At 45.5% G+C, this 13,252-nt stretch overlaps 1 protein-coding gene across 1 annotated transcript in view; it reads left to right on the top strand.

The window, feature by feature from the left end:
• The window catches only part of LOC120023927 (fibronectin type III domain-containing protein 1-like), an 86,777-nt gene extending 84,730 nt beyond the window's left edge, over nucleotides 1-2,047 (top strand). The window contains exons 22-23 of the mRNA XM_038968030.1: nucleotides 1,215-1,337; nucleotides 1,592-2,047. Coding sequence (XP_038823958.1) covers nucleotides 1,215-1,337; nucleotides 1,592-1,707 — 239 coding nt within the window. The 3' untranslated portion in view covers nucleotides 1,708-2,047. The remainder of the gene's footprint in view (nucleotides 1-1,214; nucleotides 1,338-1,591) is intronic.
• Nucleotides 2,048-13,252: the final 11,205 nt, after the last annotated feature.

Genomic DNA, 13,252 nt, shown 5'->3' with positions numbered 1-13,252 from the left:
AAGTGTGGCACATCGATTAAACAGCATGATCATTACATAGGTGCACCTTGTGCCGAGGGACAATAAAAGGCCACTCTAAAATGTGCAGGAATGTCCACCAGAGCTGTTGCCAGAGAATGAATTGTTCATTTCTCTACCATGAACCTTCTCTAACGTTGTTTTAGAGAATTTGGCAGTACTTCCATCCAGCCTCACAATCGTGTATGGCGTCGTGTGGGCAAGTGTTTGCTGATGTCAGCCTTGTGAACAGAGTGCCATTGTGGCGGCGGGGTTATGGTATGGTCAGGCATAAGCTACGAACACAATTGCATGTTATCGATAGCAATTTGAATGCACAGATATACCGCGGCAAGATCCAGAGGCCCGTTGTTGTGCCATTCATCCGCCGCCAACACCTCATGCTTCAGCATGATAATGGACGGCCCCATGTCGCAAGGATCTGTACACAATTCCTGTAAACTGAACATGTCCCAGGTCTTCCATGGCCTGCATACTCACCAGACATGTCACCAGTTGAGCCTGTTTTGGATGCTCTGGATTGACATGTTGGTCAGTGTGTTCCAGTTCCCGCCAATATCCAGCAACTTCGCACATCTATTGAAGAGGAGTAGGACAACATTCACCAGGTCAACCAATAGCCTGATCAACTCTATGCGAAGGAGATGTGTCACGCTGAATGGCGCAAATGGTGGTCACACCAGATACTGACTGGTTTTCTGATCCATGCCCCTACCTTTTTTTAAGGTATCTGTGGCCAACAGATGCATATCTGTATTCCCAGTCAGGTGAAATCCATAGATTATATGAACTGTAACTCAGTTATTGTTTCTGTGAAATTGTTTCATGTTGTGTTTATATTTCTGTTCGGTATACTTCTCTCTTTCTCTCTCAGCTCAAGTCTTTTCTCAATTTAAGTAGCTTTACAATTACTCCTAATATTCCTCCTTCCATTAATAACCTCTCAACCACCGTCTCTCCCCCTTCTGCTTTCCCTTCCTTCACTAACACCCCTTTTGCTTTCTCTCTCTCTCTCTCTCTCTCTCTATACATTTCTCTTAATCACACTTTCTCTCCCTCTTTCTCTTCTACATATTGTGTTTTATTCTTTTTTGGAATATGTGGTAGCCGACCAGGCTCTGTCTCATTACGTAATAGAATATTGTTTGAGAGTGTGTTCTGTTGTTAAGCATCGACTGCTCTTTCTCGCCCTCCAGAAACATTCTACAGTATAGCAGACACATTCGGTCATGGGGAGGACCACTGCCAGTTTGTAGACTCTTACCTAGATGGGAGGACAGGCTCCCCCAACCTCTCACTGCATCTGCCAACAGCACAGGGTACATTTGTTTTATAATAATCAAACTTACAGAATTCATCACTCGACTCCAGCATTTTGTAGGATTGTTTCACCGCATTCAGTAAATAAATATTCTCACAGATTAAGTTCCAGAGTCTTGATTATATACAACCTCAATATCCATGCTCCATGCTGGATAGAAACAGTCAGAATCATCTAACGAAGCATTATAAAGGTTGTGGTACGTCCATTCATAATGCATTATAATAATTTGTCCTGTCTGCCCCTGTGCAGGTTACTATCGCTCATACAGGCAGGAGCCAGTGAACTTTGGACCTATCGGCCGGCGTACGCCACATCTCTTCGGGGGATGGTATGAGTGCGGGGTGCCCATCCCTGGCAAGTGGTAACACAGGGGGTCACAAAGAGGTCGTCATCGAGGGCAACCCAACTCCATCCTGCTGCAGCCTTTCTCGTGCTGTTACTGACCCCACCCCCTGGAGATAAACTGTTGCTAACCACAGCAGAAAGACAACAACATTCCAAATTTATACTACTTCAGATTGAAGAGAATATAATACTTTAAACAACAACTAATATTTCCATGTATTCATTAACATGCACTTTTATAAAAGCAGTCTGTATATGAGGGAGGAAAAGCATGTACAGTGGCTTGTGAAAGTATTCACCCCCTTGGCATTTTTCCTATTTTGTTGCCTGACAACCTGGAATTAAAATGTATTTTTGGGGGGTTTGTATCATTTGATTTACACAACATGCCTACCACTTTGAAGATGCAAAACAAGAAATAAGAAATAAGACAAAAAAACGGAAAACTTGAAAATGTGCATTAACAATTCAGAAACCCCCCCCCCCCCAAAATCAATATTTTGTAGAGCCACATTTTGCTGCAATTACAGCTGCAAGTCTCTTGGGGTATGTCTCTATAAGCTTGGCAGATCTAGCCACTGGGATTTTTGCCCATTCTTCAAGGCAAAACTGCTCTAGCTCCTTCAAGTGGGATGGGTTCCACTGGTCTACAGCAATCTTTAAGTCATACCCCAGATTCTCAATTGGATTGAGGTCTGGGCTTTGACTAGGCCATTCCAAGATATTTAAATGTTTCCCCTTAAACCACTCAAGTGTTTCTTTAGCAGTATGCTTAGGGTCATTGTCCTGCTGGAAGGTGAACCTCTGTCCTAGTCTCAAATCTCTGGAAGACCGAAACAGAGTTTCCTCAAGAATTTCCCTGTATTTAGCACCATCCATCATTCCTTAAATTCTGACCAGTTTCCCAGTCCCTGGAGATGAAAACATCCCCACAGCATTATGCTGCCACCACCATGCTGTGGGGTTGGTGTTCTCGGGGTGATGAGAGGTGTGAGGTTTGCGCCAGACATAGCGTTTTCCTTGATCGCCAAAAAGCTAAATTTTAGTCTCATCTGATCAAAGCACCTCCTTCCATATGTTTGGGGAGTCTCCCACATGCCTTTTGGCGAACAAGCAATGGCTTTTTTCTGGTCACTCTTCCGTAAAGCCCAGCTCTGTGGAGTGTACGGCTTAAAGTGGTCCTATGGACAGATACTCCAATCTCCACTGTGGAGCTTTGCAGCTCCTTCAGGGTTATCTTTGGTCTCTTTGTTGCCTCTCTGATTAATGCCCTCCATGCCTGGTCTGTGAGTTTTGGTGGGCGGCCCTCTCTTGGCAGGTTTGTTGTGGTGCCATATTCTTTCCATTTTGTTATAATGTATTTAATGGTGCTCCGTGGGATGTTCAAAGTTTCGGATACCCAACACTGATCTGTACTTCTCCACAACTTTGTCCCTGCCCTGTTTGGAGAGCTCCTTGGTCTTCATGGTGCCGCTTGCTTGGTGGTGCCCCCTTGCTTAGTGGTGTTGCAGACTCTGGGGCCTTTCAGAACAGGTGTATATGTGACAAATCATGTGACACTTAGATTGCACACAGGTGGACTTTATTTAACTAATTATGAGACTTCTGAAGGTAATTGGTTGCACCAGATCTTATTTATAGTATAGTCTAAAAATAAAATAATTTCTTTAAACAAGTAATTGTTTTCATTTCACTTGACCAATTTGGACTATTTTGTGCATGTCTATTACATGAAATCCAAATAAAAAAGCAATTTAAATTACAGGTTGTAATGCAACAAAATAGGACAAATGCTAAAGGGGATGGATACTTTTGCAAGGTACTGTATTGCTATTGCTTAGTTTAACTTTTGTCTTCCGGATCAGAAAGTGTCCTGGTTTATTCCCGACTATTCCCAACTATTGCCGAGTCGGCCCCTGGCATTATCTATCTCATCAAAGTGCACCTGTGATTACGATATCACTAATGAAATGGAGAACATGTAAAAGACCAAAGCACAAACTGAACAGGATTTGTATGTGTGTTTATTATCAATCAAGATATTTGGTTGATAACAGTAGTATGATAGAGTAATGGCTTTTGACAACTGCTTTTGGTGTCAGTTGTTTTCTTGTCAGTGTTGTTATACTCTTTGGTATTTGCGAGACGATATGAGAAGTTGGTGTGGAAGTGTTGTATGTATACGGACATTGAAAAAAATATACCTAATATTTGCTCAGGAATGGTTGGACATTGAATAAAGGTGCTATGGAAACCAAGGACCCCCTAAACAGTTCATTTGTTCAGAGAGGATATCTGAATGGCCACATTTAATGTCACATACAGTATATTGTTTCCATGTGTAGGGAAACTCAAACTGTCAAAACCTGAGCAAATATATTCAGTTTCAGTTTTACTTGTTCAATTTAGTTTCATAACCTGTCAAAACTATGTATTACACATTAAGGGACATACAGTACCTTCAAAAAGTATTCAGATCTCTTGACTCTTTCCACATTTTGTTACAGCCTTATTCTAAGATGGATTTAAAAAAATCCTCAGCAATCTACACACAATACCCCATAATGATCAAGTGAAAACAGGTTTTAAGACATTTTAGCAAATAAAAGAAAACAGAAATACCTTATTAACATAACTATTCAGACCCTTTGCTATGAGACTCGAAATTGAGCTCAGGTACATATTGTTTCCATTAATAATCCATGAACTGTTTCTACAACTTCATTGGAGTCCACCTGTGGTAAATTCAATTGATTGGACATGATTTGGAAAGGCACACACCTGTCTATAAAAGGTCCCTCAGTTGACAGTGCATGTCAGAGCAAAAACAAAGCCATGAGGTCGAAGGAATTGTCCGTAGAGCTCTAAGACAGGATTGTGTCGAGGCACGGTAATGGGGAAGGATACCAAAAAATGTCTGCAGAATTGAAGGTCCCCAAGAACACAGTGGCCTCCATCATTCTTAAATAGAAGAAGTTTGGAACCGCCAACACTCTTCCTGGCCAAACTGAGCAATCGGGGGAGAAGGGCCTTGATCAGGGAGGTGACCAAGAAACCGATAGTCACTCTGACAGAGCTCTAGAGTTCCTCTGTGGAGATGGGAGAACCTTCCAGAAGGACAACCATCTCTGTAGCACTCCACCAATCAGGCCCTTGTGGTAGAGTGGCCAGACTGAAGCCACTCCTCAGTAAAAGGCACATGACAGCCCGTTTGGAGTTTGCCAAAAGGCCCCTAAAGACTCTCAGACCCTGAGAAACAAGATTCTCTGGTCTGATTTAACCAAGATTGAACTCTTTGGCCTGAATGCCAAGCATCACGTCTGGAGGAAACCTGGCAGCACCATCCCTATGAAGCATGATGGTGGCAGCATCATGCTGTGGGGATGTTTTTCAGCGGCAGGGACTGGGAGACTAGTCAGGATCGAGGCAAAGATGAACGGAGCAAATTACAGAGAGATCCTTGATGAAAACCTGCTCCAGAGCGCTTAGGACCTCAGACTGGGGCAAAGGTTCTTCCAACAGGACAACGACCCTAAGCACACATTCAAGACAACGCAGGAGTGGCTTCGGGATAAGTCTCTGAATGTCCTTGAGTGAACCCAATCAAACAGCTCTGGAGAGACCTGAATATAGCTGTGCAGAAACGCTCCCCATCCAACCTGACAGAGCTTGAGAGGATCTGCAGAGAAAAATAGAAGAAACTCCCCAAATGCACTTGTGCCCAGCTTGTAGCATCATACCCAAAAAGACTTGATGCTGTAATCTCTGCCAAAGGTGCTTCAATGAAGAACTGAGTAAAGGGTCTGAATGTACATGTAAATGTGATATTTCATTTTTATTTTCAGAAAAATATCTAAAACCCTGTTCTTGCTTTGTCATTATGGGCTATAGTGTGTAGATTGATGAGGATTTTTTTATTTATTATTATCAATTTTATAATAAAGCTGAATACTTTCCGAAGGCACTATATGTCCACAAAATCACTTCGAAATGGTTGAAATTACCAGCATGGCCAACAATATAATTTTTAAGCGGATGGGAGGATGAGAGAGAGGGAGAGCGAGAGACAGAGGAGAGACTGAGCTGAAGGAAAACTTTAATAATAATAAGCGAGATCAGGTGACGGGTACAGTGCTTGCACAGCCACGTGTGTTACGATGCACCTAGCCAGAGAGAGAGAGGGAAAGAGAGAGAGAGCATCTGTTAGTTAAATTTTCCAGCAGAAGTGAGTGGCAGGGCCCAATAACTTTCAGTGAACGACAGGTTTCTATGTATGAAGTGTGATTGAGCTACTTGTACACTGTCACTTTCATGCGATAACAACATAGTGACTTGTCATATATTGAAGAATTGAGGAGTTAGCTGGAGGAGGAGAGATGTTCTTTGGAGGGGAAGAGAGGCACTTTCTGGAAACAGTTTTGCCATTTTTATGGTTGAATGTTTTAATTTGCTTTACTGCTTTTCTCTGCTGAACAATCTCAGTCTATGCAATGTGCAGTTTTTCTGGAAACTGTATTTCATTCTTGAAAGGTAACTACACTATTTAGTTTCCACATTACCTCCCTAAAAGTCAAAAGATATTCCTACTAAAGTGTAACAACTTATTTTTCAGGAGAATTAATTCTCATTGTCAGTCTTTCTGGTTCTAGCTTACTTGTATGCGCACTATTTGTGTCCTTCTGACTATGAGATTGAGATTTAAAGGCCCAATAAAAAAGACATTCTTTCTAGGAATCACAGAGGCACTGGCGATAAGAGAGTGAAATAGTGGTGAGGTTTCACTTGCTTTAGTTTGCTACATGAACATGACACACTCTCACTCTAAAGGTCCATTCATCTTTTTTATTCCATAGTCTGTCTGATTGATGACTTCAATAACTCTGAACAGTAAGACCAGCAGGCTAGTCTGGCCTCTGCTACATACGTCTGGAACGTCTTGAGTTTATTAAAAAGGTTGTCCTATGAGAGTAATTTCTCTTATTTACCAGGGTTTTCATAATGTGCTTTCCTCTGTTTTCTGTGCCCTCAATAGGTCCCCACAGCAAGCTAAATCAGAGAAAGAAATAGGCCCTACCCCACACAGCTGCACCCAAAGATAAATGTATCATCACTATAATTAATTAAATATCTTGCCTAAAATGAAGTATGTCCCCCATGACCCATAACTGAAGAGAGTTTTTATTTTCCATTGTGGCATCCATCACTGGGAGAGTTAGTCTCCATCACCATGCTGGATTCACCATTAGGAAAGTATGGTGAAGCCAGCAGTCTTATCAGAGTGAACCCATTCCTTCTCTGCTGCATTTAAACAACGTTGTGTTTGGGTTGGCTGATAGTCGGTCGGGTCCCATTTAGAATGCATCGCAGCAGAGTAAACAGGGAGAAATCTCTAATAGGGCAAGATAATGGTTGTTTTTGGGTTGTCAACACGTTACTGCACGTCTGTCAGATGTATAAAAAAAATGACAGACAGGGTTGTGGGTGATGGCTGCTTCTTCTTTACTTCTGGGTTTGACTTCTCTACGCAAAAATATTTTTATTGGCTCCTCACTGTCTTAGGGTGCAGCTATTCTGAGCTGAAGATGGAACAGTGGCGTATTGGTCAGTGTTCTTAACAGCATGGGGTGGCCCCAGAGTTGATACACATTCAAAGACTATACTATAAGCCTGAGTACGTATCTTTCTTTTGACATTGGAGACGAGGAGACGAGAGGGCGAGAGAATGTGAAGGAAGGAGACAGGGGGAAGAGAAACGCACTGCAAAAGCACAAGCTATGGGACAACTACATCTGCTACAGATGTTAGATTGTATGTGTGTCAGAGAGAGAGAGAGAGAGAGAGGGGCAGAGAATGGGAGAGGGAAAAAAAGAGAGAGCATCAACAGAAAGGATAAGAGCAGGTCAGGAATAATGAGAGAGTGGAAAAGAAAAGAAGAATAGATGGGCAGATCACTGATGCAGTAGGTATCCCTTTGGAACAGCAGCTTAGCTGGTTCTAAAGATGAAGAAAAAACAACATCAAAGTTACTTAAAATATGTTTGATGTGATCCACAAGCACAAGAAGCTGAGCATATCCCATATAATGCACTACTTTTGACCAAATTAGGTCATTCTATAGGGAATAGAATTCCGTTTCAGATGCACCAGAGAGAACGCTTTGGCTGCTCTCATAATGGCTTATTCCTGTTGTTCTTCAGTTTTCTGTTGTTGGATAGCAAATAAAAGCAAATTGACTTTCCCCTTTCCTTGGCAGTAAACATTTAGTTTAGTTGGATTGGCTATGGCAGCATTTGCTTTAGTCTAGCGTCGGGGCCAACGATGAGCTCACTCGTCTGATGAGAGCAGGAGAGGAGAGAAGGATAGACGGCCTAGTCAAATGGTGCAGGGAGCTCAGCACAGGTAACCTGAAATCAACAGGTTGGTACAGTCCACAGCCTGAGGTTCAGGAAATCAATACTTTCTATCTTCTCAACGTTCATCTGCACTATCCTCTCCTCTCCATTGACTCGCGTTCATTTCCGTGTATTACACTGCCAGCCTATACATTTGTTCTATGCAGCGGGACCAAAAACCGTACATGTAAGACATTTTAATGTCTGTGTCATATCCTCCATGATATTTTTCATGCAATTAAGGGAAAGTCAAGGTCTGGATACTGTGCAAGCAGTATATATTAAAGAGGGCCAAAAGGCCATGCTGGCTTGATAGTCCAGGCACAAGTCCTTTTCCACACGTGGACCTCATATTATCAAACTCTGCATCTTTTTCAGAACAGCTCCCAAATACCAGGAGATTTTAAAAAACACAATGCTATTGGTTACACCATGCTCATCAAGAGTGTCCAATTTCCATATATTTGAATAACGGACATAACAACGCTTAATTACAAGGTTATTAAAACGTAAATTACAACAATTTGCGTGCGCGGTAAAATGATGCAGGTCTTTTAACTGTTTTCCCCTTGCTGATTCTTTTGTGTGTGTGTGTGTGTGTGTGTGTGTGTGTGTGTGTGTGTGTGTGTGTGTGTGTGTGTGTGTTGTTTTGAATAAGTAGGTCATGCGCTGTTTGGGCTGGAAAATGTTAGTCCTCATTCTGGAGAGATTAAATCATTGCTATAGGAACCGGTAGAAGGTCTGAGAGGATCGAGAGCGAGAGAGGGAGAGCGAGAGCGAAAGAGGGAGAGCGAGGCTGTGCGTGTGCGTGAGTTAGAAAGAGAAATGACCTTTTTGCCAATCACCACAGTCACTAAGGGTCTCTATTCAATCTGTAATGCTTCAGCGTTGCAGATTCCAAGATAGAAATGTAAAGGTCATTTTCGATTGAGCAGACATACGCAGCGTTTTCCCGGGAATGCAGTTTCCACTAAAGCAGGAACATTGCCTTAACATTTCAATCACGCTGTAAAGCTGCACTTCCATGATACAGATTGAATAGAGGTGTCACGCCCTGGCCTTAGTTATATTTGTTTTCTTTATTATTTTAGTTAGGTCAGGGTGTGACATGGGGGATGTTTGTGTGTTTTTGTCTCGTCTAGGGTGTTTGTATTGTCCAGGGGGTGTTTGTAGAATTCATGGGGTTGTGTTCATTGTAGGTGTTTATGTAAGTCTATGGTTGCCTAGATTGGTTCTCAATTAGAGACAGCTGTCTATCGTTGTCTCTGATTGGGAGCCATATTTAGGCAGCCATAGTCATTAGGTAGGTTGTGGGTGATTGTCTATGTGTAAGTTGCCAGTGTCTGCACTTATTGTTTGTATAGCTTCACGGTCGTCTGTTTGTTGTTTTGTTTAGTTTGTATAGTGTTCGTTTCGTTTTCGTCTTCATTAAAGAAGAATGTATTGTTATCACGCTGCGCCTTGGTCCTCCTCACTTAAATGTTACGACGAACGTGACAGAATCACCCACCACACTCGGACCAAGCAGCGTGGTAAGCGGCAGCAGCAGCAGGAGCAGCAATCGCAGGACTTATGGAATTGGGAGGAAATTCTGGACAGCGGAGGACCCTGGGCACAACCGGGAGAATATCGCCGCCCTCGTGAAGAGCTGGAGGCAGCTAAAGCCGAGAGGCGGTGGTATGAGGAGGCAGCACGGAAGCGAGGCTGGAAGTCTGAGAGTCAGCCCCAAAAATGTATTGGGGGGGGGGGGGGGGGGGCTAAAAGGGAGTGTGGCGAAGTCAGGTAGGAGACCTGCGCCAACTCCCCGTGCTTACCGTGGAGAGCGAGAGTACGGGCAGACACTGTGTTATGCGGAAGAGCGCACGGTGTCTCCTGTACGTGTGCTTAGCCCGGTGCGGTACATTCCAGCTCCACGTATCGGCCGGGCTAGAGTGGGCATCGAGCCAGGTGCCATGAAGCCGGCTCAACGTATCTGGCCTCCAGTACGTCTCCTCGGGCCGGTGTACATGGCACCAGCCTTACGCATGGTGTACCCGCTTCGCCAGCACAGCCCAGTGCGGGCTATTCCACCTCGCCGCATTGGCCTGGCTACGGGGAGCATTAAACCAGGTAAGGTTGGGCAGGCTCGGTGCTTAAGAGCTCCTGTACGCCTTCACGGTCCGGTATATCCGGCGCCACCTCCTCGCCCCAGCCCAGTACCACCAGTGCCTACACCACGCACCAGGCTTCCAGTGCGTCTCCAGAGCCCTGTTCCTCCTCCACGCACTCGCCCTGTGGTGCGTGTCTCCAGCCCGGTACCACCAGTTCCGGCACCACGCACCAAGCCTCCTGTGCGTCTCCAGAGCCCTGTGCGCCCTGTTGCTGCTCCCCGCACTAGCCTTGAGGTGCGTGTCCTTAGCCCGGTACCACCAGTTCCGGCACCACGCACCAGGCCTACTGTGCGCCTCAACCGGCCAGAGTCTGCCGTCTGCCCAGCGCCGTCTGCGCTGTCCGTCTGCCCAGCTACGTTTGAGCTGCCTGCCTGCCCAGCGCCATCTGAGCTGCCTGCCTGCCCAGCGCCATCTGAGGTGCCTGCCTGCCCAGCGCCATCTGAGCTGCCTGCCTGCCCAGCGCCATCTGAGCCGTCCGTCTGTCCCGAGCCGTCAGAGCCGCCCGTCTGTCCCGAGCCGCTAGAGCCGTCCGTCAGTCAGGAGCTGCCAGAGCCGCCCGCCAGACAGGAGCCGCCAGAGCCGCCCGCCAGTCAGGAGCCGCCAGAGCCGCCCGCCAGTCATGAGCCGCCCTCCAGTCATGAGCCGCCCTCCAGTCATGAGCCGCCCTCCAGTCATGAGCCGCCCTCCAGTCCGGAGCCGCCCCTCAGTCCGGAGCCGCCCCTCAGTCCGGAGCCGCCCCTCAGTCCGGAGCCGCCCCTCAGTCCGGAGCCGCCCCTCAGTCCGGAGCTGCCACTCAGTCCGGAGCTACCACTCAGTCCGGAGCTGCCCCTCCGTCCAGTGGCGCCCTCTACGATGGTCTTCAGTCCGGGACTCGCTGCAAGGGTCCTCGTTCCTGGGAGGCCACCTAAGCGGGTATTGACTATGGTGGAGTGGGGTCCACGTCCCGCACCCGAGCCGCCGCCGTAGGAAGGCCCACCCGGACCCTCCCCTTCTGTGTCAGGTTTTGCGGCCGGAGTCCGCACCTTTGGGGGGGTACTGTCACGCCCTGGCCTTAGTTATATATGTTTTCTTTATTATTTTAGTTAGGTCAGGGTGTGACATGGGGGATGTTTGTGTGTTTTTGTCTCGTCTAGGGTGTTTGTATTGTCTAGGGGGTGTTTGTAGAATTCATGGGGTTGTGTTCATTGTAGGTGTTTATGTAAGTCTATGGTTGCCTAGATTGGTTCTCAATTAGAGACAGCTGTCTATCGTTGTCTCTGATTGGGAGCCATATTTAGGCAGCCATAGTCATTAGGTAGGTTGTGGGTGATTGTCTATGTGTAAGTTGCCAGTGTCTGCACTTATTGTTTGTATAGCTTCACGGTTGTTGTTTTGTATAGTGTTCGTTTCGTTTTCGTCTTCATTGAAGAAGAATGTATTGTTATCACGCTGCGCCTTGGTCCTCCTCACTTAAATGTTACGACGAACGTGACAAGAGGCCTAGGACTGCTTACGTTTGTTGTGATTTCCAGAGGTTTGGTTTCACGCACCGGATCCAATCGAGATTGATACGATTTCAATACAATTTCTCTGTTCTCTGTTTCCACCTGCTGTGTGGGATATTGTTTTGAAGTTAGTGTATGTAGCACCTCTGATGGCACGGTTCGTTGTTTGTTTCTTTTTGTTTGGAAGTTTCGTGTAAATAAATGATGTGGAACTTTAATCACGCTGCGCCTTGGTCCGTCTCTCCACACAATCGTGACAGTTACTTGTAACACTGGTTCTTTGATAATATGAGCGAGTAATGTCATGTTTGCCAGGACCGCCTTCTCTGTCAGAAGTACCTACTAAAAGCATCTGTTGGAGACAGACAGGTAGAGTGGCGAATGGTGCAAGACCCTCACTTCCATAAAAGGAGCCACTCTCCCGCCCTCAGGTTATTCTCAAGCATGCTTCTCTTCCTCACGCTCTGGTGAGCAGTGGAATGTGGTGAAACATCTCACTCATATTATCAGAGAACTGGGGTTGAGCAAGTAAGTTCTCTGTCAAATACTCAATTCGATGTATCACGTGAGAATATGGCCAACTACAGTATTTCAAAAGTTCCAACGTCAGCAACCCTCAGAGGTCCCGAAAACAATGGAGGGTAGATAGAGAAGGTGCAGAGACAACCCAGCGGGAAAAACCTCACAACAAAGTGGGGGAAAGCCCTATATATGGTGCACAAAATCTCAGTATAATGAGAGATGTCACAAAAACAGTGCCCAAGAGGTAAACTCCTCTGTAGGAAAGGGCCTTTCCAAGCCCCTCCATCACCTTTGCATTATATACTAAACAAAAATATGAACGCAACATGTAAAGTATTGGTTTCATGAGCAGAAATAAAAAATCCCAGAAAAGTTCCATACGTACAAAAAGCTTATTTCTCACAAATGTTGTGCACAAATTTGTTTACATCCCTGTTAGTGAGCGTTTCTCCTTTGCTAAAATAATCCATCCACATGACAAGTGTGGCATATCAAGAAGCTGATTAAACAGCATGATCATTACACAGGTGCACCTTGTGTTGGGGACAATAAAAGGCAACTCTAAAATGTGCAGTTGTGTCACACAACACAATGCCACAGATGTCTCAAGTTTTGAGGGGAGCGTGCAATTGGTATCTGACTGCAGGAATGTCCACCAGAGCTGTTGCCAGATAATTGAATGTTAATTTATCTACCATAAGCCGCCTCCAACGTCGTTTTAGAGAATGTGGCCGTACGCCCAACTGGCCTCACAACCACAGACCAGGACCTCCACATCCGGCTTCTTCCCCTTCGGGATCGTCTGAGACGAGCCACCCAGACAGCTGATGAAACTGACAAGTATTTCTGTCTGCCCTTTTGAGGTGAAAAACTAATTCTGATTGGCAGGTCCTGGCTCCCCAGTTGTCCTCATGATCCGGCAGGATAAAGTAAAAAAAAAAGAGGGACCCACCCTTGCCCGAGCTCTCCTACATTCCAAGTAGATGCGAACCGCACATACCAGACAACGACAAGGAT

Source organism: Salvelinus namaycush, chromosome 29 (genome assembly GCF_016432855.1).
Source record: "Salvelinus namaycush isolate Seneca chromosome 29, SaNama_1.0, whole genome shotgun sequence".
Lineage (NCBI taxonomy): Eukaryota > Metazoa > Chordata > Actinopteri > Salmoniformes > Salmonidae > Salvelinus > Salvelinus namaycush.
This window is presented reverse-complemented; position numbering and strand designations above follow the sequence as displayed.